The 22,417-nt window shown below is 42.1% G+C and overlaps 1 protein-coding gene across 1 annotated transcript in view; it reads left to right on the top strand.

Annotated features, from left to right (window-relative positions):
- Positions 1–255: 255 nt before the first annotated feature.
- Positions 256–22,417, top strand: part of LOC138663724 (gastrula zinc finger protein XlCGF57.1-like) — a 42,951-nt gene continuing 20,789 nt past the window's right edge. The window contains exons 1-5 of the mRNA XM_069750044.1: positions 256–292; positions 15,828–15,977; positions 16,103–16,285; positions 16,369–16,492; positions 21,331–22,221. Coding sequence (XP_069606145.1) covers positions 272–292; positions 15,828–15,977; positions 16,103–16,285; positions 16,369–16,492; positions 21,331–22,221 — 1,369 coding nt within the window. The 5' untranslated portion in view covers positions 256–271. The remainder of the gene's footprint in view (positions 293–15,827; positions 15,978–16,102; positions 16,286–16,368; positions 16,493–21,330; positions 22,222–22,417) is intronic.

The following is a 22,417-nucleotide window of genomic DNA, read 5'->3' as shown; positions in this document are numbered from 1 at the left end:
ATGCGGCTCTGCTCCATGCACCTTGTACACACATGGCTCCGCTCCATACACCTCGTACACACGGCTCTGCTCCATACAACTTGTACACACGGCTCTGCTACATCCACCCTGTAAACCCCTCCTGACCCCACACATAAACTTCCCCTCATCCAGCTCCATGACAACCAGCACAGCAGAGTCCTGCCTACACTCAGGCCCCTGATCATGTGACCCCTGACTCCTCCCCTCCTGTGACCTCATCACAGGTCCTATGTGCACAGAGCAGCCATATATGTGGTGTGTGGCTCTGCAGGTAAGTGGTGGAGAGCCCTGTTGGGGGGGGATTTAACACCTTCAGCTCTGAGTATGTCAAGGCTCTTCTCCTCGGCTGTACAAAGCGTCGCACTGGAGCACCTTGGGCCAACAAGAGAAAATCATTTTCATGGCCCACTATGTAGCTACATAGAAATCAATATAAGACCACCAATTGTGCGGTAATTCACTAATATCAGGGTATAATATAACAAAGAACACTTAGGCTGTGTGCACACGTTGCTGATTTTTCGTATTTTTTTCGCTATAAAAATGCTATAAAACCGCAAAAAAACAGCATACATTATGCATCCCATCATTTAGAATGAATTCCGCAAATTTTGTGCACATGATGCGTCTTTTTCCGTGAAAAAAAAACGCATTGCAGTAAAAAACGCAGCATGTTCGTTAATTTTGCAGATTTTTTGTGGATGTCCCACTATATAATGCACTGGGAAATGTCCGGAAAAATCCATACAAAAAACGCACCAAAAACGCATGCAGATTTCTTGCAGAAAATTTCAGGTTTTTCTCAGGAAATTTCTGCTAGAAATCCTGAACGTGTGCACACAGCCTTAGGGTATGTGCACACGTCAGGATTTCTGGCAGAAATTTTCCTGACAAAAACCGGACATTTCTGCCAGAAATCCGCATGCGTTTTTTTCGCGTTTTTTGATGCGTTTTTTGTGCGTTTTTTCCCAAATGCATAGAATTGCGGGAAAAACGCAGAAAATCTGCCAAAAGAAAGAACATGATAATTTTTTTTACCGCGATGCGTTTTTTTCGCGGAAAAAACGCATCCATGTGCACAAAACATGCAGAATGCATTCTAAATGATAGAATGCATAATGTATGCGTTTTAAATGAGTTTTTATAGCGTTTTTAGCGCGAAAAAAACGCAAAAAAACCTGAACGTGTGCACATATCCTTATTGTTATAGCAGGGTTGGTGCCCACTTTTTGGTGCAAACTTGATGATAGATCCCCTGATGTTTATTAACCACTAAACCAATGATGTATAGCACCAGTGTAGTGGGAATCTCATCCATACGCTGAGATAGTCCACGGTGTGAAGTGACCGACGCTGTGGATGTGATATAAACAATGTGTCCTTTTATGTTGGGGATATTCACCTCTGATTTCCTCCTTTGCATCACAAAGGATCAGGTCAGTGGGAAAGATGCGACATTGTGAAGTAGTAAGCGCAGCAATATCTGTGTGGAGATTACTGCTAGTAATTTGCTGTGGGATTTCCATTGTAAAACTTCCCAGCAATTACATTATGTGAATGTACCCTCTAAGGGTATGTGTCCACGTGCAGTAAACGCTGCGTGTTTGACGCTGCATAGGGACGCAGCGTCAGACACGCAGCGTCCAGATGTTACAGCATAGTGGAGGGGATTTAATGAAATCCCGTCTCCACTATGCGTGGTAACACGCACGCGGCGGCCCTGCGACTCCGGACATGCTGCGCGTCTTTTCAGATCGCAGCATGTCCGTATATCTTGCGGCGACGCTGCGTCGCCGCAAGATATAGCACAGGGCCCTATGGTGGGGAGCGATGATGCCGGATGTGTGCTGTGAACACATCCGGCATCATCGCGTCCCAGAAAGGGGGCGGGGCTTACCGCAGAGCGGCTAAGCCGCTCCGACGATGCCGCCGGCCATCCTGAAAGTGGACACATACCCTAAGGCTACCGTCACACTATCAGTATTTGGTCAGTATTTTACATCAGTATTTGTAAGACAAAACCAGGAGTGGAACAAATAGAGGAAAAGTATAATAGAAACATATGCACCACTTCTGCATTTATCACCCACTCCTGGTTTTAGCTTACAAATACTGATGTAAAATACTGACCAAATACTTCTAGTGTGACAGCAGCCTAAGGCCGGCGTCACACTTGCGAGTTTTACGGACGTAAGAGCGCAGAAACTATGTCCGTAAAACTCGCAAAACATACGGCACAATTATTCTCTATGCCCCTGCTCCTATCTGCCGTATTAAACTGATCCGTATTATACGGCTTTCTACGGCCGTAGAAAATCGCAGCATGCTGCGTTTGTCACCGTGTTGCGCAAATAAAACGTCAATGAAAGTCTATGGAAGCCCCAAAAATACGGATTACACACGGACAAGCAGTGTGACTTGCGAGGAATACGCAGCGGTGTTAGAGAGAAAAGCCGGTAATTCAATGCGGTGTACAGTAAAATCACACTGACAGCTTCCAGTAGAATAGGTAGAATAAATGTGTACACATAGAATAGGTATATATATATATATATATATACAGTTAGGGCCAGAAATATTTGGACAGTGACACAATTTTCGTGAGTTGGGCTCTGCATGCCACCACATTGGATTTGAAATGAAACCTCTACAACAGAATTCAAGTGCAGATTGTAACGTTTAATTTGAAGGGTTGAACAAAAATATCTGATAGAAAATGTAGGAATTGTACACATTTCTTTACAAACACTCCACATTTTAGGAGGTCAAAAGTAATTGGACAAATAAACATAACCCAAACAAAATATTTTTATTTTCAATATTTTGTTGCAAATCCTTTGGAGGCAATCACTGCCTTAAGTCTGGAACCCATGGACATCACCAAACGCTGGGTTTCCTCCTTCTTAATGCTTTGCCAGGCCTTTACAGCCGCAGCCTTCAGGTCTTGCTTGTTTGTGGGTCTTTCCGTCTTAAGTCTGGATTTGAGCAAGTGAAATGCATGCTCAATTGGGTTTAGATCTGGAGATTGACTTGGCCATTGCAGAATGTTCCACTTTTTGGCACTCATGAACTCCTGGGTAGCTTTGGCTGTATGCTTGGGGTCATTGTCCATCTGTACTATGAAGCGCCGTCCAATCAACTTTGCAGCATTTGGTTGAATCTGGGCTGAAAGTATATCCCGGTACACTTCAGAATTCATCCGGCAACTCTTGTCTGCTCTTATGTCATCAATAAACACAAGTGACCCAGTGCCATTGAAAGCCATGCATGCCCATGCCATCACGTTGCCTCCACCATGTTTTACAGAGGATGTGGTGTGCCTTGGATCATGTGCCGTTCCCTTTCTTCTCCAAACTTTTTTCTTCCCATCATTCTGGTACAGGTTGATCTTTGTCTCATCTGTCCATAGAATACTTTTCCAGAACTGAGCTGGCTTCTTGAGGTGTTTTTCTGCAAATTTAACTCTGGCCTGTCTATTTTTGGTATTGATGAATGGTTTGCATCTAGATGTGAACCCTTTGTATTTACTGTCATGGAGTCTTCTCTTTACTGTTGACTTAGAGACAGATACACCTACTTCACTGAGAGTGTTCTGGACTTCAGTTGATGTTGTGAACGGGTTCTTCTTCACCAAATTAAGTATGCGGTGATCATCCACCACTGTTGTCATCCGTGGACGCCCAGGCCTTTTTGAGTTCCCAAGCTCACCAGTCAATTCCTTTTTTCTCAGAATGTACCCAACTGTTGATTTTGCTACTCCAAGCATGTCTGCTATCTCTCTGATGGATTTTTTCTTTTTTTTCAGCCTCAGGATGTTCTGCTTCACCTCAATTGAGAGTTCCTTTGACCGCATGTTGTCTGCTCACAGCAACAGCTTCCAAATGCAAAACCACACACCTGGAATCCACCCCTGACCTTTTAACTACTTCATTGATTACAGGTTAACGAGGGAGACGCCTTCAGAGTTAATTGCAGCCCTTAGAGTCCATTGTCCAATTACTTTTGGTCCCTTGAAAAAGAGGACGCTATGCATTACAGAGCTATGATTCCTAAACCCTTTCTCCGATTTGGATGTGGAAACTATCATATTGCAGCTGGGAGTGTGCACTTTCAGCCCATATTATATATATAATTGTATTTCTGAACATGTTTTTGTAAACAGCTAAAATAACAAAACTTGTGTCACTGTCCAAATATTTCTGGCCCTAACTGTATGTCAGTGAGACACATATATGTATTAATATTTATTCCAGCGCTAGACAGCTTGAAAGCCGGTAATTCAATTACCGGCTTTTTCTTTCTCCTTCCTAAACCCGACATGATTTGAGACATGGTTTACATACAGTAAACCATGTCTTCTCTCCATTTTTTTTGCAGATTCCACACTACTAATGTCAGTAGTGTGTCTAGGCAAAATTTGGCCGTTCTATCTACTAAATTAAAGGGTTAAATGGCGGAAAAAATTGGCGTGGGCTCCCGCGCAATTTTCTCCGCCAGAGTAGTAAAGCCAGTGACTGAGGGCAGATATTAATAGCCTGGAGAGGGTCCACGGTTATTGGCCCCCCCCTGGCTAAAAACACCTGCCCCCAGCCACCCCAGAAAAGGCACATCTGGAAGATGCGCCTATTCTGGCACTTGGCCACTCTCTTCCCATTCCCGTGTAGCGGTGGGATATGGGGTAATGAAGGGTTAATGTCCCCTTGCTATTGTAAGGTGACATTAAGCCAAATTAATAATGGAGAGGCGTCAATTATGACACCTATCCATTATTAATCCAATTGTAGTAAAGGGTTAAATAAAACACAAACACATTATTTAAATTTTTTTTATTGAAATAAAAACAATGGTTGTTGGAGTATTTTATTCTACGCCCAATCCAATCACTGAAGACCCTCGTTCTGTTACAAAAAAACCATAATAAACCAACAATATCCTTACCCTCCGCAGATCTGTAACGTCCAACGATGTAAATCCATCTGAAGGGGTTAAAATAATTTGCATCCACGAGCTTTGCTAATGCAATGATGCTCATGGCTGCAAAAATCCCGGAAAATGAAGGTAAAGTAGGTCAATGACCTATATTTACCTGCATTTGCGGTGAGGCGCCCTCTGCTGGATGTTTCTGGATCGTGGGAACTTTCCTAGAAAGCTCCCAGGCTCGAGATCATAAGAGGGCGCCCTCTGCTGGTTGTCCTCATATGAACTCGAGCCAGGGAGCTTTCTAGGAAAGTTCCCACGATCTAGAAACATCCAGCAGAGGGCGCCTCACCGCAAATGAAGGTAAATATAGGTCATTGACCTACTTTACCTTCATTTTCCGGGGTTTTTGCAGCCATGAGCATCATTGCATTAGCAAAGCTCGTGGATGCAAATTATTTTAACCCCTTCAGATGGATTTACATCGTTGGACGTTACAGATCTGCGGAGGGTAAGGATATTGTTGGTTTATTATGTTTTTTTTGTAACAGAATGAGGGTCTTCAGTGATTGGATTGGGCGTAGAATAAAATACTCCAACAACCATTGTTTTTATTTCAATAAAAAAAATTTAAATAATGTGTTTGTGTTTTATTTAACCCTTTACTACAATTGGATTAATAATGGATAGGTGTCATAATTGACGCCTCTCCATTATTAATTTGGCTTAATGTCACCTTACAATACCAAGGTGACATTAACCCTTCATTACCCCATATCCCACCGCTACACGGGAATGGGAAGAGAGTGGCCAAGTGCCAGAATAGGCGCATCTTCCAGATGTGCCTTTTCTGGGGTGGCTGGGGGCAGGTGTTTTTAGCCAGGGGGGGCCAATAACCGTGGACCCTCTCCAGGCTATTAATATCTGCCCTCAGTCACTGGCTTTACTACTCTGGCGGAGAAAATTGCGCGGGAGCCCACGCCAATTTTTTCCACCATTTAACCCTTTAATTTAGTAGATAGAACGGCCAAATTTTGCAGATACACACTACTGACATTAGTAGTGTGGAATCTGCAAAAAAAATGGAGAGAAGACATGGTTTACTGTATGTAAACCATGTCTCAAATCATGTTGGGTTTAGGAAGGAGAAAGAAAAAGCCGGTAATTGAATTACCGGCTTTCAAGCTGTATAGCGCTGGAAAAAATATTAATATATATACATATATGTGTCTACTGACATATATATATATATACATATATATATATATAGACAGTATATATATAAATTATTTTTTTTTTGGGACACATGGATCACTTCTATAGCGGTATGTTGGTTTTGCAAGCCTGCGAGAAAACCACGCAGTACGGATGCCATACGGATTACATACGGAGAGGATGCCATGCGCAAAAAACGCTGACACACCCTGCCTACGGAGGAGCTACGGACCACTATTTTCGGGACTTTTCATCGTATTACGGCCGTAATATACGGACCGTATTGTTTTACGCTGTGTGTGACGCCGGCCTAATAGTGATGCCCTAAATTAGTTATGTATGGTGTTAGGAGTGACAGCAAAGCAGAGCTTTCCCTCATATCCCCCCATACACTTTTTAGGTACGTTTCTCTGCTACCTATAAGGCTGGTTTCACACTTGCGTTTTTATCTGCAGCGTTTGTACCGCAAAAAAACGCATGCGTTTTTTTCCCTATGTTTAACATTAAAAACGCATGCATTTTTTATACGCGTTTGGTCGCGTTTTTGAACGCATGCGTTTTTTTGCTGCATGCGTTCTTTTGCAGAAATGCAACATGTAGTAATTTTCAGAGGAGTTTTTTTTACGCAAAAAAACGCATGCGTTCGTATGCGGGTTTTTTGCGGCAAAAAATACATTGGAGTCAATGGAAACGCATGCGTTTTTAAGCACATGTGTTTGGTTGCATTAAAAACGCATGCGTTTTTATAGAAAAAAAACAGAAAACACACTGATATGCCACTCCCCACCATAAAGGTGATAAAGGGATCCTAACCCTACCTCTAACCCTACCCCTAACCCTAGGGATCCTAACCCTAACCCTAGGGATCCTAACCCTAACCCTAGGGATCCTAACCCTAAGGGTTAGGGTTAGGATCCCTTAACGTCTGAGGGTCTACTTGAAAATCTTGGTATGCCATTTTGATTATCTAGTGCATAGGCTATTTTTTCCAAATTTTAGGAATATTTTCTCTTATTGCATTGGAAGATATGTTGCGATTTACCAGGATGATATTCTAATTTTCTGAACCGATTTTGACTCTCACCAGGAACATGTCTGGGTGGATTTACAAATGTTCAAGGAGAACTCTTTATTACGAAATTAGAGAAATATGTTTTTTGTGTTCAGGATATTTTGTTCTTGGGGTTTATCTTGTCAGCATAAGGCTATGTGTCCACGGTCCGTTCCACCCAAAGCGCCACCCCTTCTGTATGCACGGTGATTCCGGATGTATTCATTTCACACATCCGGAATCTCCGCACCCCATACGTAGGACCCTGTGATTTACCTTGCGGTGATGGAGCGTCGCCGCAAGGTAAACCGACATGCTGCGGTCTAAAAAGACGCGTCACATGTCCGTTAACACAGGGCCGCCGGATGCGTGTTCACACGCATAGAGGAGACGGGATTTCATAAAATCCCCTCCGCTATGCTGTAACATCTGGATGCTGCAGGTTGAACGCTGCGTCTGTACACAGCGTTCAATCCGCAGATAATCTGAATGTAATACTGACCGTGGACACATACCCTTAGGGTATGTTTCCACCGTCAGGATTTGCTCAGGATTTGACGCAGGTAAAATCTGGACCAAGAAAAAGAAGAAGAGTAGACTAAAAATGTTATGCACAACCCCCGATATAAAGACAATATGTGGCTCCATAAAAAAACACCTTTATTAAACACCTCAAAAGACATACATATTAAAAACATGTAAAATCAAACATCAAAAATCCACACACCCACCATATCCTACATAAATGACAATCCCATAATACAATAAGTATAGGTTGACATATATTACCCTAGATGCATCTCATCTGATACATTAACCTGTAGATAACGCCCATGTGAGCTGCAAGAACCTGACCTCAATCTGTAAATATACACCGCTAGTAACCTAGAGTCAAGCATCCATGCTATACAAAGCCCTAGAGCCAAAATATAGCGGCATACTGAAACATGGCCGTAAATACAACCTGTCCTAAGTCATGTCAGGTCCGTAATGATGCAGCAGGGTCCAGTGGCATAGGCTATACCGCAGGGGTTAAAACCCCATAAAGCCAGAGTATAAGAGAGCCTAAATCGCCCAAAGATGCAGAGAGGGTATGGTGGGAGCGCACCCTTTTTTACCGCTAGTAACCTAGAGTCAAGCATCCATGCTATACAAAGCCCTAGAGCCAAAATATAGCGGCATACTGAAACATGGCCGTAAATACAACCTGTCCTAAGTCATGTCAGGTCCGTAATGATGCAGCAGGGTCCAGTGGCATAGGCTATACCGCAGGGGTTAAAACCCCATAAAGCCAGAGTATAAGAGAGCCTAAATCGCCCAAAGATGCAGAGAGGGTATGGTGGGAGCGCAGGTAAAATCTGCACCTGAGGTCACTGGCAGGTCACCTGCATTTTTACATGCGTTTTTCATGCTTTTTTATGCGTTTTTCATGCTTTTTTCATGCGGATTTGTGTGTGTTTTTGTAAGCTAAATAAAGATATGCAAAAAAAAAATTGTGATGTCATTTCTTGTCCAACCTCTTCATTTACATACTCCATTGAAGAATAATGTTTAGACACACAGATAGATAGATCTATTTATCGTATCTATCTATTGTATCTATTATCTATCTATCTATCGATATATCTATCTAGCTATCTATAGAAATATCTATGGATAGATATATTTATAGAGAGATAGATATATCGGTAGATAGATAATAGATAGATACAATAGATAGATATGATAGATAGATAATAGATAATACCAAGCACGATGTTTAGTAATAAAATGTTAATAAAGAGTTTGGCCGGGATCACACATGCGAGAAACTCCGACGAGTCTCGCCTCAATACCCAGCACTGCCGCCGGCACTCGGGACCAGAGTGTGCGGCTGCATGTACTTCTATGCAGTTGAACACTCTGGTTCGAGTGCCTGCGGCAGTGCCGGTTATTGAGGCGAGAGACTCGTAGTTTCTCGCAAGTGTGACCCAGGCCTTAAAAGCAATATCTGTTTAATTTAAAAAAAAAATTTAAAAAAACAAATGGCGTGGGCTCCCGTGCAATTTTCTGCGCCAGAGAGGGAAAGTCAATGACTGGGGGACCGAAGTTTGTAGCCTGGGAAGGGGTTAATACCCATGGATCTTCCCAGACTATGAATATCAGCCCGCAGCTGTATATTTAGCCTTTACTGGCTATAAATATACGGGGACGCCCAAAAAAAATGACGTGGGGTCCCCTTATAATTTATAGCCAGAAAGGCTACGCAGACAGCTGCGGGCTGATATTCATAGCCTAGAGAAGGACCATGGATATTGGCCCCCCCGGCTACAAATACCAGCCCCCAGTTAAGTTATCACGAGAACTGCAGTGGATGCGGAACTTCTGGCGGTGGAACAGGTAAGAGCTTATTTAAATTAACTGCATTTCCGCAGTTACTACTCATGTGACTAATCAGTAGCCAGTCGACATCAGTAGCCAGTCGTTACACTGGCTACCCATTCATTACAGGATACAATTCAAAGTACTTGTTCTCACCCACAAAGCTCTCCACAGTGCAGCACCCCCTTACATCTCCTCCCTCATTTCTGTCTATCAGCCTAACAGACCACTGCGCTCTGCAAATGACTTTCGATTAACCTCTGCACTAATCCGTACCTCCCACTCCCGACTCCAAGACTTCTCCCTTGCTGCGCCAATCCTCTGGAATGCTCTACCCCAAGATATTAGGACCATCCATAATTTGCATAGTTTTAGGCGCTCGCTCAAAACACATTTGTTCAGAGCGGCCTATCACGTTCACTAATCAAAGTCATTTTATGTTTGTGTGTGTGTGTAGCCCATTCACTATACCCATCTATTCCCCAACCCCTAAAGATGGCTGGACCATGATTGTAAATACATCACTGTAAATACACACCTGTACTTTGCATCTCTCCCACCTCATTGTAGATTGTAAGCTCTCACGAGCAGGGTCGTCTTATTTTGCTTTAATTATTGTATTGTTAACGTTGTTACTTATGACTTTTGTGTTTGAAACTGTTAAACTGTAAAGCGCTGCGGAATATGTTTGCGCATTATAAATAAAGATTATTATTATTATTATTATTAGATGCGGTTTTACCGCATCTAATGATTGTCTATGGGAAATTTGTGGTTCGGCGACGATGACGGAGCGTCGCCGCATTGTAACAGACACGCTGCGTTCTGAAAAGACGCGCTGCATGTTCGTTTACGCGGGTCTGCCGCATGCGCGTTTTAACGCATAGTGGAGACAGGGTTTCAGGAAATCCCCTTTGGTTTCAGCTTCGTAACCTTAAAGCTTTGCAACAAGCTTTGTTTCTTGAATTCGTCAACTATTATAAGAAATTTATCAAGGGCTTTTTCTCACATTGCTAAACCTCTTAGTGACATTGCATGTACCGTAAGTGGGCGTATCTCAAGGTTTGGTCGCTGGATACTATTAGAACTTTTGAAAAATTTAAAGAATATTTAATGTCTGCTCCCGTTTTAATCTAACCCAATCTCCAAGAACCATTCATTGTGGAGAAGATGCTTTGTAGGTCTGGGTAGGGTTTCTTTCATCGCAGGGGCCCAAAACTCTGACTAACCTGTGTTTGTGAGCTTTTTTTTTTCTAAAAAAAAAAAAATTCTCATCCGAGGAAAGAAATTATTATGTTAGGAATTGTGAGTTACTTGCTGTTAAGGAATGGAGGCATTTTATGGAGGGGCGGTTCATCAATTTACTGTTGATCACAAGAATCCAGCGTACATTGAATCAGCTAAATGATTTATTCTCTAGGTTTAATTTCTCTTTCACATTTAGGCCAGGGTTTAAGAATGTGAAAGCTGACACATTGTCATTCAGTCTCGATTCAGTTTCTCCTCCAGAACCTCTGTCCTCCATTCTTTCTCAGGGTATTTTGGTTTCTATGGTAATCACGGAGTTAGAAGAGAAGATCCCTAAAGTCCAGTCATTAGCTCCTTTTGCTACTCCAGGGTCCAAATTATTTGTGCCTTTGTACCTCACATTGCATCGTCTACAGGAGTTTTATAAATCCGTCATCAGTAGTCATCCTTGGGTTACTGCTACACGGAAAGCCATGGGTAGGCTTTTTTAGTGGCTGTCCATACATGATATGAAAGACTTTCAATCCCCTTGTGAAGTTTGCGTACAAGCTAAAGTCTTTCATAACCGGCCAGGGAGTTGGCTCCATTGCCAATTCCAGAACGACCATGGAATCGCCTGTCCATGGATTTCATCATGGATTTGCATCTGCCTGGTGGGAAAATTATTTGGTTGGTAATTAACCGATTCAGCAAACAAGCTTATTTTGTTCCTTTATCAAGATTTCCTAATGTATAGACACTCTGCAGGTTGTTTATTTTTCATACTGTAAGGATACATGGGATTTCTCTTAACATTGTGTCTGATAGGGGATTGCAATTTGACTCTAAATTCTGGATAGATTTTTGTAGCAAACTGGAGATTGATTTTTCATTTTCATCTGCTTACCACCCTGAAACCAGCTGTCAGACTTAGAAGACAAATCAATCTTTGAAACAAAGTTTAACCCCTTACTGACCTCGGAAGGGATAGTACGTCCGAGGTCAGCTCCCCTGCTTTGATGCAGGGCTCCGCGGTGAGCCCGCATCAAAGCCGGGACATGTCAGCGGTTTTGAACAGCTGACATGTGCCCGCAATAGCGGCGGGTGAAATCGCGATTCACCCGCCGCTATTAACTAGTTAAATGCCGCTGTCAAACGCAGACAGCGGCATTTAACTACCGCGGCCTGATATGAGCCCATCGCCGTCACATGATCGGAGGTCGGAGATGCTTCTCCATTGTAACCATAGAGGTCCTTGAGACCTCTATGGTTACTGATCGCCGGTAGCTGTGAGCGCCACCCTGTGGTCGGCGCTCACAGCACACCTGATTTTCTACTACATAGCAGCAAACAGCAGATCGCTGCTATGTAGCAGAGGCGATCGAGTTGTGCCTGCTTCTAGCCTCCCATGGAGGCTAGTGAAGCATGGCAAAAGTTAAAAAAAAAAGTTAAAAAAAATGTGAAAAAAATAAAAAAAATATAAAAGTTTAAATCACCTCCCTTTCGCCTTTATCAAAATAAATATAAAAAAAAAAAAAATCAAACCTACACATATTTGGTATCACCGCGTTCAGAATCACCTGATCTATCAATAAAAAAAAGCATTAACCTGATCGCTAAACGGCGTAACGAGAAAAAAATCGAAACGCCAGAATTCACTTTTTTTTGGTCGCTGCGACATTGCATTAAGATGCAATAACGGGCGATCAAATGAACGTATCTGCACCGAATTGGAATCATTAAAAACGCCAGCTCGGCACGCAAAAAATAAGCCCTCAACCGACCCCAGATCATGAAAAATCGAGACGCTACGAGTATCGGAAAATGGCGCAATTTTTTTTTATTTTTTTTTAGCAAAGTTTTGGAATTTTTTTTCACCACTTAGGTAAAAAATAACCTAGACATGTTAGGTGTCTATGAACTCGTAGTGACCTGGAGAATCATAATGGCAGGTCAGTTTTAGCATTTAGTGAACCTAGCAAAAAAGCCAAACAAAAAACAAGTGTGGGACTGCACTTTTTTTGCAATTTCACTGCACTTGGAATTTTTTTCCCGTTTTCTAGTACACGACATGGTAAAACCAATGATGTCGTTCAAAAGTACAACTCGTTCCGCAAAAAATAAGCCATCACATGGCCAAATTGACGGAAAAATAAAAACGTTATGGCTCTCGGAAGGACGGGAGCGAAAAACGAACATGGAAAAATGGAAAATCCCAAGGTCATGAAGGGTTTAAGGTGCTTTGTGGCTGCTCATCAGGAGGACTGGTCTTCGATTTTACCTCTTGCTGAGTTTGCCTTTAACAGTCGGGTAAATCAGTCTACTGGAACCTTGATTTTATGTAATTATGGTTTTCATCCCCATTTTGGCAAGTTTTCAAGGATTAGTTCTGAATGTCTTTGGGTGGAGGTTGCTGTACAGAGACTTGGGGATGTCTAGATGGAGGTTCAAAAAAATATTTAACCAAGACCGAGGCCGATAGAAGACGTTCTGTGGGTCCTGTTTTTAAGATTGGGGATAAGGTTTGGGTGTAATCTAGAAATATTAATTTTAATGTGCCGTCAGCGAAGTTGGGTCCAAAGTTTATTGGTCCTTTCGACATCCTTGACATGGTCAATCCAGTGGCATTCAGAATAAATCTTCTTCCATCCCTTTTGCATCCTTAATATTTTCCATAAGTCTCTGTTAAAGGAGCTTGTCCTTTCGGCAGGATCTCCCTCATCCTAACTGCCTCCGATTCTGGTTGATGGGGTTTGGAATATGAGGTTCAAAGGGTTGTGGATTCTTGTAGTGTCTGAAATTCCCTCCAATACCTCATCCACTAGAGGGGATGCGGACCTGTGGAGAGATCCTGCGTCCTAGACTGTTCAGACTCACAGCTTGTCTATGAGAAGTGAATCCATTTCGCATTGTCATTTTGTATTATGTAGTACAAATAAGTTTTATTAGTAGTTAAAGATATCCGACATGTATCAGGGCCGTGCTGTATCCTCTGGTGTGTTATACAAAAGTTGAGTTCATGCTACAGTACGGACCAAAAGTTTGGACACACCTTCTCATTTAAAGATTTTTCCGTATTTTCATGACTATGAAAATTGTAAATTCACACTGAAGGCATCAAAACTATGAATTAACACATGTGGAATTATATACTTAACAAAAAAGTGTGAAACAACTGAAAATATGTCTTATTTTCTAGGTTCTTCAAAGTAGCCACCTTTTGCTTTGATGACTGCTTTGCATACTCTTGGCATTCTCTTGTTGAGCTTCAAGAGGTAGTCACCGGAAAGGGTTTTCCTTTCACAGGTGTGCCCTGTCTGGTTTAATAAGTGGGATTTCTTGCCTTGTAAATGGGGTTGGGACCATCAGTTGTGTTGTGCAGAAGTCTGGTGGATACACAGCTGATAGTCCTTCTGAATAGACTGTTAGAATTTGTATTATGGCAAGAAAAAAGCAGCTAAGTAAAGAAAAACGAGTGGCCATCATTACTTTAAGAAATGAAGGTCAGTCAGTCAAAAAAATTGGGAAAACTTTGAAAGTGTCCCCAAGTGCAGTTGCAAAAACCATCAAGCGCTACAAAGAACCTGGCTCACATGATGACCGCCCCAGGAAAGGAAGACCAAGAGTCACCTCTGCTTCTGAGGATGTTTATCCGAGTCACCAGCCTCAGAAATCGCAGGTTAACAGCAGCTCAGATTAGAGACCAGGTCAATGCCACACAGAGTTCTAGCAGCAGACAAATCTCTACAACAACTGTTAAGAGAAGACTTTGTGCAGCAGGCCTTCATGGTAAAATAGCTGCTAGGAAACCACTGCTAAGGACAGGCAACAAGCAGAAGAGACTTGTTTGGGCTAAAGAACACAAGGAACGGACAATAGAACAGTGGAAATCTGTGCTTTGGTCTGATGAGTCCAAATTTGAGATCTTTGGTTCCAAACACCGTGTCTTTGTGCAATGCAGAAAAGGTGATCGGATGGATTCTACATGCCTGGTTCCCACCATGAAGCATGGAGGAGGAGGTGTGATGGTGTGGAGGTGCTTTGCTGGTGACACTGTTGGGGATTTAATCAAAATTGAATGCATACTGAACCAGCATCGCTACCACAGCATCTTGCAACGGCATGCTATTCCATCCGGTTTGCGTTTAGTTGGACCATCATTTATTTTTCAACAGGACAATGACCCCAAACACACCTCCAGGCTGTGTAAGGACTATTTGACCAATAAGGAGAGTGATAGGGTGCTACGCCAGATGACCTGATAGTTTGGGGTGAGCTGGACCGCAGAGTGAAGGCAAAAGGGCCAACAAGTACTAAGCATCTCTGGGAACTCCTTCAAGATTGTTGGAAGACCATTCCCGGTGACTACCTCTTGAAGCTCAGCAAGAGAATGCCAAGAGTGTGCAAAGCAGTCATCAAAGCAAAAGGTGGCTACTTTGAAGAACCTAGAATATAAGACATATTTTCAGTTGTTTCACACTTTTTTGTTAAGTATATAATTCCACATGTGTTAATTCATAGTTTTGATGCCTTCAGTGTGAATGTACAATTTTCATAGTCATGAAAATACAGAAAAATTTTTAAATGAGAAGGTGTGTCCAAACTTTTGGTCTGTACTTTATATCAAGGTTTAAACATTTGGGATGGGTAAAATAAATACAGTTTGCAGTGTGATATAGGATTAGGTTGATAAATTATTTAAATGATTAGTCCTGCTCTGCTCACTTTTAAATTAGGAGGTGAGATGGGAAAACAATGTCACATTTATTGATATCTGTTGGGAGGTGTGGACGAACAGCAAGTCAAGTTTAATAAACCACTCCTGTTTTAAGAAACATTTGTCTCCAGCACAAATGTTCTCATGGCCCCATTCAGTATTTAAATCACAAATCACTGCTACCACAACATTGATTACAGCTTTGAAACTGGTATGTAGGGAACGTGTCTATTTTCATATATGGTATTCAACATCCTTCGTACTTTTTACATGGGATTTTTTAATGATCTTACATCGGCTCATCTTCTACCCATTCAGGTTTGTATAATATTCGATCCTCTCAGTGGAGATCTTCTATATAATAGAACTTTCCTGATCTACCCCTCAAGGATGGAAAGAAACAGTAACAAAAAGGTGGAGAAGATGTTACACCTCATCCTAGAGATCCTCTTCCGGCTTAGCGGAGAGGTGAGACATTCTGATGACGTCACATTTCATCATTCTTATCTATGGGAATAATAGATGGACAGAACTGGAGAGGTGAGGACTCTGGAAATGTCTGTAGTGAGATTTATTAATGTGTCTCTCATAAGCAGGATTATATAGTAGTGAAGAAGACCTCTAGTGAGCACTGTCAGGACCCTGTGTCTGAGGGACAGAGAAGACCCCTGAGCCCAATCTCTGGGCCTCCACCTCACCCCTTCATACATGAGGACATCAATGATCAGAAGATCTTAGAACTTACGTACAAGATGATTGAGCTGCTGACTGGCAAGGTGACACTGCTGGGAATTCTGGGACATTATACAATAATGCTATGAAGGGATCGTAGAGATGACTGTATCATTGTATGTGTCAGGTTCCTATAAGATGCCAGGATGTCGCCGTTTATTTGTCCATGGAGGAGTGGGAGTATTTTGAAGGACACAAAGATCTGTACAAAGACGTCATGATGGAGGTTCCTCAGCCCCTCACATCACCAGGTAATAGACAGGACTAAATAAATACGGAATATAATTATCAGTTTGTTAAGATTGGATGAACATGACTAAATACACACACAGCATACTTCGGTGAAAACAAGGTATTATAACCTACTGTGAGTGGAGGTCCGACCTTTTACACCAGAATCGATCTGCATTAAAGAGAACTTTTCTCTCTGTTAGGGCTCATACTCCCTTGCGAGCAAAACTGACGAGTGCAATCCGATAAAAAATCGGATTGCACTCGGACCAATGTTATTCAATAGGTGACCTCTCATTTGTAATTTTTTTCTCAGCTGAAATCGTACTGAGAAAAAAATCGCAGCATGCTGCGATTTGCTGTGAGTCTCAGACGAGACTCGCAAATGCAAGTCAATTGGTGCGAGAAAAAATCGAACGGAATATGGACCATCCGTTTTCTGTCCGTTTTTACATATACCTTACCATTCTGTGGCATAGAACACTGTAAATGGTCCTGTAAATGATTGTATAAAAATAGTTGCTGAGAAAAAAAACGCATTGCATATGGATGTAAAACGGATGGTGCGATTAAAAATTGCATTGAACTCACATGACAATCGCATAGTTTGCATCCAATTTTTTCGGTCCAGATTACGGACCGTTTTTTTACTCGCAAATGAGTATGAGCCCTTACAATTCATTCCCCATCTAAGTGATGAACTTGACTTTTTCCGGCATGCCCGTAGAGAATGAATGGAGTGGTGGTGGATCATGTACATTGCTAATCCATTCTAAAAATAATAAAACAAACATCTCTCATTCTGTCATCAATAGGGGCTTCAGCTGTCAGCCCCCATGATCCTGTGAATAGATGGTAACATGTTTTTATTGGAAAAGCCCTCTAAGGTGACATATAATTAGACAGTACAATATTGACGCATCGAGTTCAGAGGAACAAGGCGCATGACAAGTGGTGGAATTATTATTACATAACTTGACTTAAAGGGAATCTGCCAGCAGGATTGTGCTGAGTAACCTACAGACAGTGTCAGGTCAGCGCCGTTATACTGATTAAAATGCTACCTTTGTTGATGAAATCCGTCTTGTGGTTGTTGTTTGTTCTTTATTTTCAGTTTTGATTTAATGATATGCTTGTGCTCTGAGGGGACCTGTGGGGGGGTCGTCATGTGGTGCCCTGATTAGCTATTCATATTGATGGCTTATGACAGGTCACTGATATATATTGAAAAAAAAAAGTCACCTTCAGCAGGCAGGCGGTGGCACCTGCGCTGCAGCATGATCGCATGTATAGTGTGTACTTAATTATGTTGTTTGCTGGTCTAAATAAATTCCGAAAAAAAAATTCTGCCTCAAAATTGTGCCGGCCGCTCCTGCGCAATAACATCTATCAGCGATACGATAGATGCTACTGCACAGGCGCCGGCAGCATCATCTTGATAAAAAAAATTGTCTCCACTAAGATGGCACCGACTGCGCCTGCACAGTATCGTCTATCAACGATCCTATAGATGCAAGATGACACCAACCTGACACTGTCTGTAGGTCAGGGGGCTCGGGACCGAGAGACGGGAGTGTAAGGAGCAGGGCACGCAGTGCGCACAGGACCTGAGCCAAAGGAGCGCAGTATGCACAGGACTCGCGACTAGGCAGTCACGTGAACGCAGAGGGGCATAGCTACCGTGTGAGAGGATGGGGAGTCAGCCGAGAGCATGGAGCACAGGACAGAGAACAATAACATAGTCAGTAAGGAGCCAAGGGTCAAAAGCCAGATGAGAGCGAGGTACCAGGGACAAGACTGAAGAGTAAACCGAGACGAGCCAAGGGGTCAGAGAACCAGGAAGGACAGATCAGCACCGAGCAGAAAACAGAGGCAGAAGTTAGGGGAGAGAATCGGGTCATACACAATAAAGCTCACACGCACAGAGGCACAACGATTACAGATGAGTAACCTGGGCCAGCAACCACTAACCGAGTACAGGGATGTATAATCGACACCTGACCCAGGAACCATCAGTATGAAATAGCCGCCCCAGGACTAGGGAGAGGCAACTCGCATTAACCCTGACCTGATGCTACATGGAGTTTTAATGTGCCCCAGTATAAATGGAGAGACTTTAGCCTTACTGGTAGAAAACTTGTTGTATGTTCCCATTGTCGAAGAAGGACTAGTATTCATAAAACAAATGACAGCTAAAAGACTCCCTATAAAATTTCAAGTTAGCAAAGAGAGTATTCTTGATGGATAATGGGTAATAGATAATATCAAAACAAGTAAGCATTTCTATCCTATATTAAAGGGAGCAAGTGAGACTCTGCACATATGGTTGAAGTCATTTTGTCCATATGTGCAAACACATAGATTCCTGGATCACAGATATCCAGAAAGCATAAAGGAACTATAGAATTAAGGTACCGTCACACTAGACGATATCGCTAGCGATCCGTGACGTTGCAGCGTCCTCGCTAGCGATATCGTCCAGTGTGACAGGCAGCAGCGATCAGGCCCCTGCTGTGCTGTCGCTGGTCGGGGAAGAAAGTCCAGAACTTTATTTGGTCGCTGGACTCCCCGCAGACATCGCTGAATCGGCGTGTGTGACACCGATTCAGCGATGTCTTCACTGGTAACCAGGGTAAACATCAGGTAACTAAGCGCAGGGCCGCGCTTAGTAACCCGATGTTTACCATGGTTACCATCCTAAAAGTAAAAAAAAACAAACACTACATACTTACCTACCGCTGTCTGTCCTCCAGCGCTGTGCTCTGCACTCCTCCTGTACTGTCTGTGAGCGTCGGTCAGCCGGAAAGCAGAGCGGTGACGTCACCGCTCTGCTTTCCGGCCGCTGTGCTCACAGCCAGTACAGGAGGAGTGCAGAGCACAGCGCTGGAGGACAGACAGCGGTAGGTAAGTATGTAGTGTTTGTTTTTTTTTACTTTTAGGATGGTAACCAGGGTAAACATCGGGTTACTAAGCGCGGCCCTGCGCTTAGTTACCCCATGTTTACCCTGGTTACCGGGGACCTCGGGATCGTTGGTCGCTGGAGAGCTGTCTGTGTGACAGCTCTCCAGCTACCAAACAGCGACGCTGTAGCGATCCGGATCGTTGTCGGTATCGCTGCAGCGTCGCTAAGTGTGACGGTACCTTTAGAAGTAGAATTTGAAAAGAAGTTTCAAAATTGAAATCTAAGTTTATCTGAAGGGAACCCTGCATTTCAAACTAAGGTTACCTGCAAGTGATGAATGTTAACTGATCAGATATGTAGATGCAGACTGGGTTGAAGACAGTCAGACAATCCACCAGTGGTTATCAGATTCTACATTCACGTGGAGCCGTCAACTGGACTAGCGGAGAAAAATTCTTTGTTAAACGATCTTCAACAGGCACAGTAACAGCAGCACAGGCAAGTCTAGAAGGTACATTATCTGTGCCAGATGTTAGTGAATTTGGGTCAATAATAAATTGGATCTACAAAGATCTTTGAAGATAGCAAAGGTAGTCTGGCACTTGCACAGATGGAAAGTATTATCCCAAGAACCATATTCATCTGAAGTTAGATTTTCTCAGGGATTTTCAAGGACAATGACTTCTAGACAAATATTATTGCCCAACCCAACTGAGGACATAACTGTAACAATAAAATCTCCCAAAGGTGTCCATATTCTGTAATCAGGGGTTTTATTAATATAAAAATCAACTAAATGTATGGCGTTTCCTCTAGATCAAAGAGTCCCAACACATATAGACTAATTTTCAAATGATAACTGAATAGGCAACAAAATCTTGGACTAGTCAGAAGGAAATACAAGAGTTGATCAGATATCTGGGATCAATAGCAGAAATAAAGGCCTAGCTTCCTCATTCTAGTGTGTTGGCCCTGGATGTAACAAATGACGCTAATCTGCTTGAATTCCTTATCTGGTATTAATTGAGGTTCCCCCTATTCTGAAAAATAAATCAATCGTTCAATTCAGAAATTTCTTATCCATGCTGATAGACTTCATGCCTTAGCTTACTGCGCTGATTCGGGCTTTTGATAATTCACCATAATGTCTTAAACGCCTTTCCACCACAGCGACTTTTCAGTTTCATTTTTTCATCCCCCGTTTTCCAATATCCTTCTTATTATTTTTCCATCAACATTGCCAAATGAGGACTTGTTTACTGTGGGAAAGTTGTGCTTTTGAATGACACCATCCATTTTACTCATCAATGTACTTAAAAACATTTCAAGTGTGGGCAAAATTGCATAAAAAAAGAGTACGGTAATTTTGCTATAGATTTTTTATGGCATAAAAAATGTATTACTCTTGGCAGCAAATCTTGCTCTGTAAACAGGACTTGCACTGCCATAACTTTGGCAGCCATTGTGCCTTTAGTGATCTAATACAGATGGTTCATTGCACTTCATTTACTTTGGTCTGCCTGTGTAAACAGGAATTTTGGCCCATTGGTAATGGTTTTTCAATCAGTGGTTGTGCTCTTAATCTGTGACTTTTAAACTTTTTCGCCCTTCTCGACATTTTTATAAAAGGTGTACGAAGCTCATTGGAAGTAGGCCTGGAAATTATTGGCAAACCAAATGTAATAAAATTTATGCCACATAAGGTCTACAAACCTACCACAGATGGTCTAAATAAACCTCCCTCATTGGATACATTTGCTTTTATAAGGGAGCATAAAGGAAAAGACCTACCTACTTTTTTTGCATATGCGTTTACTGCCAACTTATATACAAACCTATATGTGCTACTCCAGCCCTACACTTGACCCAACCCATGTTATTTTGTTTCTTATGTTTCCTTGGTCAGATGGTATTATAATTTTACTGCAATTAAAAAATATTCTTTTTTCTTGACAGGTGACTCTACCAGGAGCTCAGAGGGACTGTGGATATGTTCAGATTTTAAAGTAGAGGACCATATTATCTCACCTGATACATATGAAGAACATGCCATTATCCAGGATATCCCTTCAGTCCTTCACTGTCAAAATCTCTCATCTGATTTTTTTCAACAAGCCCTATCTCCAAAATCTTTACAAACTATTCAAAATAAAAACTTCAGGAGGAATATTGAACATCAAATATCTCAGACAACAGAGAAGCCATTCTCATGTTTAGAATGTAAGAAAAGTTTTAAGCTTAGATCATCTCTTGTTATACATCAGAGAATCCACACAGGGGAGAAAGTACTTACATGTTCTGAATGTGGAAAATGGTTTACAGGAAGATCACGCCTTGTTAACCATTTGAAAATTCACACAGGGGAGAAACTATTTTCATGTTCTGAATGCGGGAAATGTTTTATAGAGAAATCAAATCTTGTTAGGCATCAGCGAGTTCACACAGGAAAGAAGCCATTTTCATGCCCAGAATGTGCTAAATGTTTTATCCAGAAAGCAGATCTTGTCATACATGTGAGATCTCACACAGGGGAGAAACCATTTTTATGTGCAGAATGTGGGAAAAGTTTTTCTTACAAAGGAGATGTTGTTAAACATCAGAGAACTCACACAGGAGAGAAGCCATATTCATGTTCAGAATGCGGGAAATGTTTTAGTCAGAAAGTACATCTTACAGCACATAAGAGAAGTCACACAGGGGAGAAGCCATTTTCATGTCCAGAATGTGGGAGATGTTTTACTTACAGAGCAACTCTTGTTAGCCATAAGAGAACTCATACAGGGGAGAGGCCATATTCATGTTCAGAATGTGGAAAATGTTTTAGCCATAAAGCCTATGTTGTTGCACATCAGAAAATTCACACAGGGGAGAAACCATTTTAATGTTCTGAAAGTGGGAAATGTTATTCCTGTAAATCAGACCTGGACAAACTGCGGCCCGGGGGCCACAACCAGCTCGCTGACACTTGCAGCCAGAGGGTCCTAGAGAGACTGATATACAGTACCATTCTGATTTTTCTCAGAATCGTAGTTAGGATTATAGC

This window comes from Ranitomeya imitator, chromosome 2, assembly GCF_032444005.1.
Source record: "Ranitomeya imitator isolate aRanImi1 chromosome 2, aRanImi1.pri, whole genome shotgun sequence".
NCBI lineage: Eukaryota > Metazoa > Chordata > Amphibia > Anura > Dendrobatidae > Ranitomeya > Ranitomeya imitator.
Note: the sequence above shows the minus strand (reverse complement) of the source record. Positions and strands in the feature narration are given on the sequence as shown.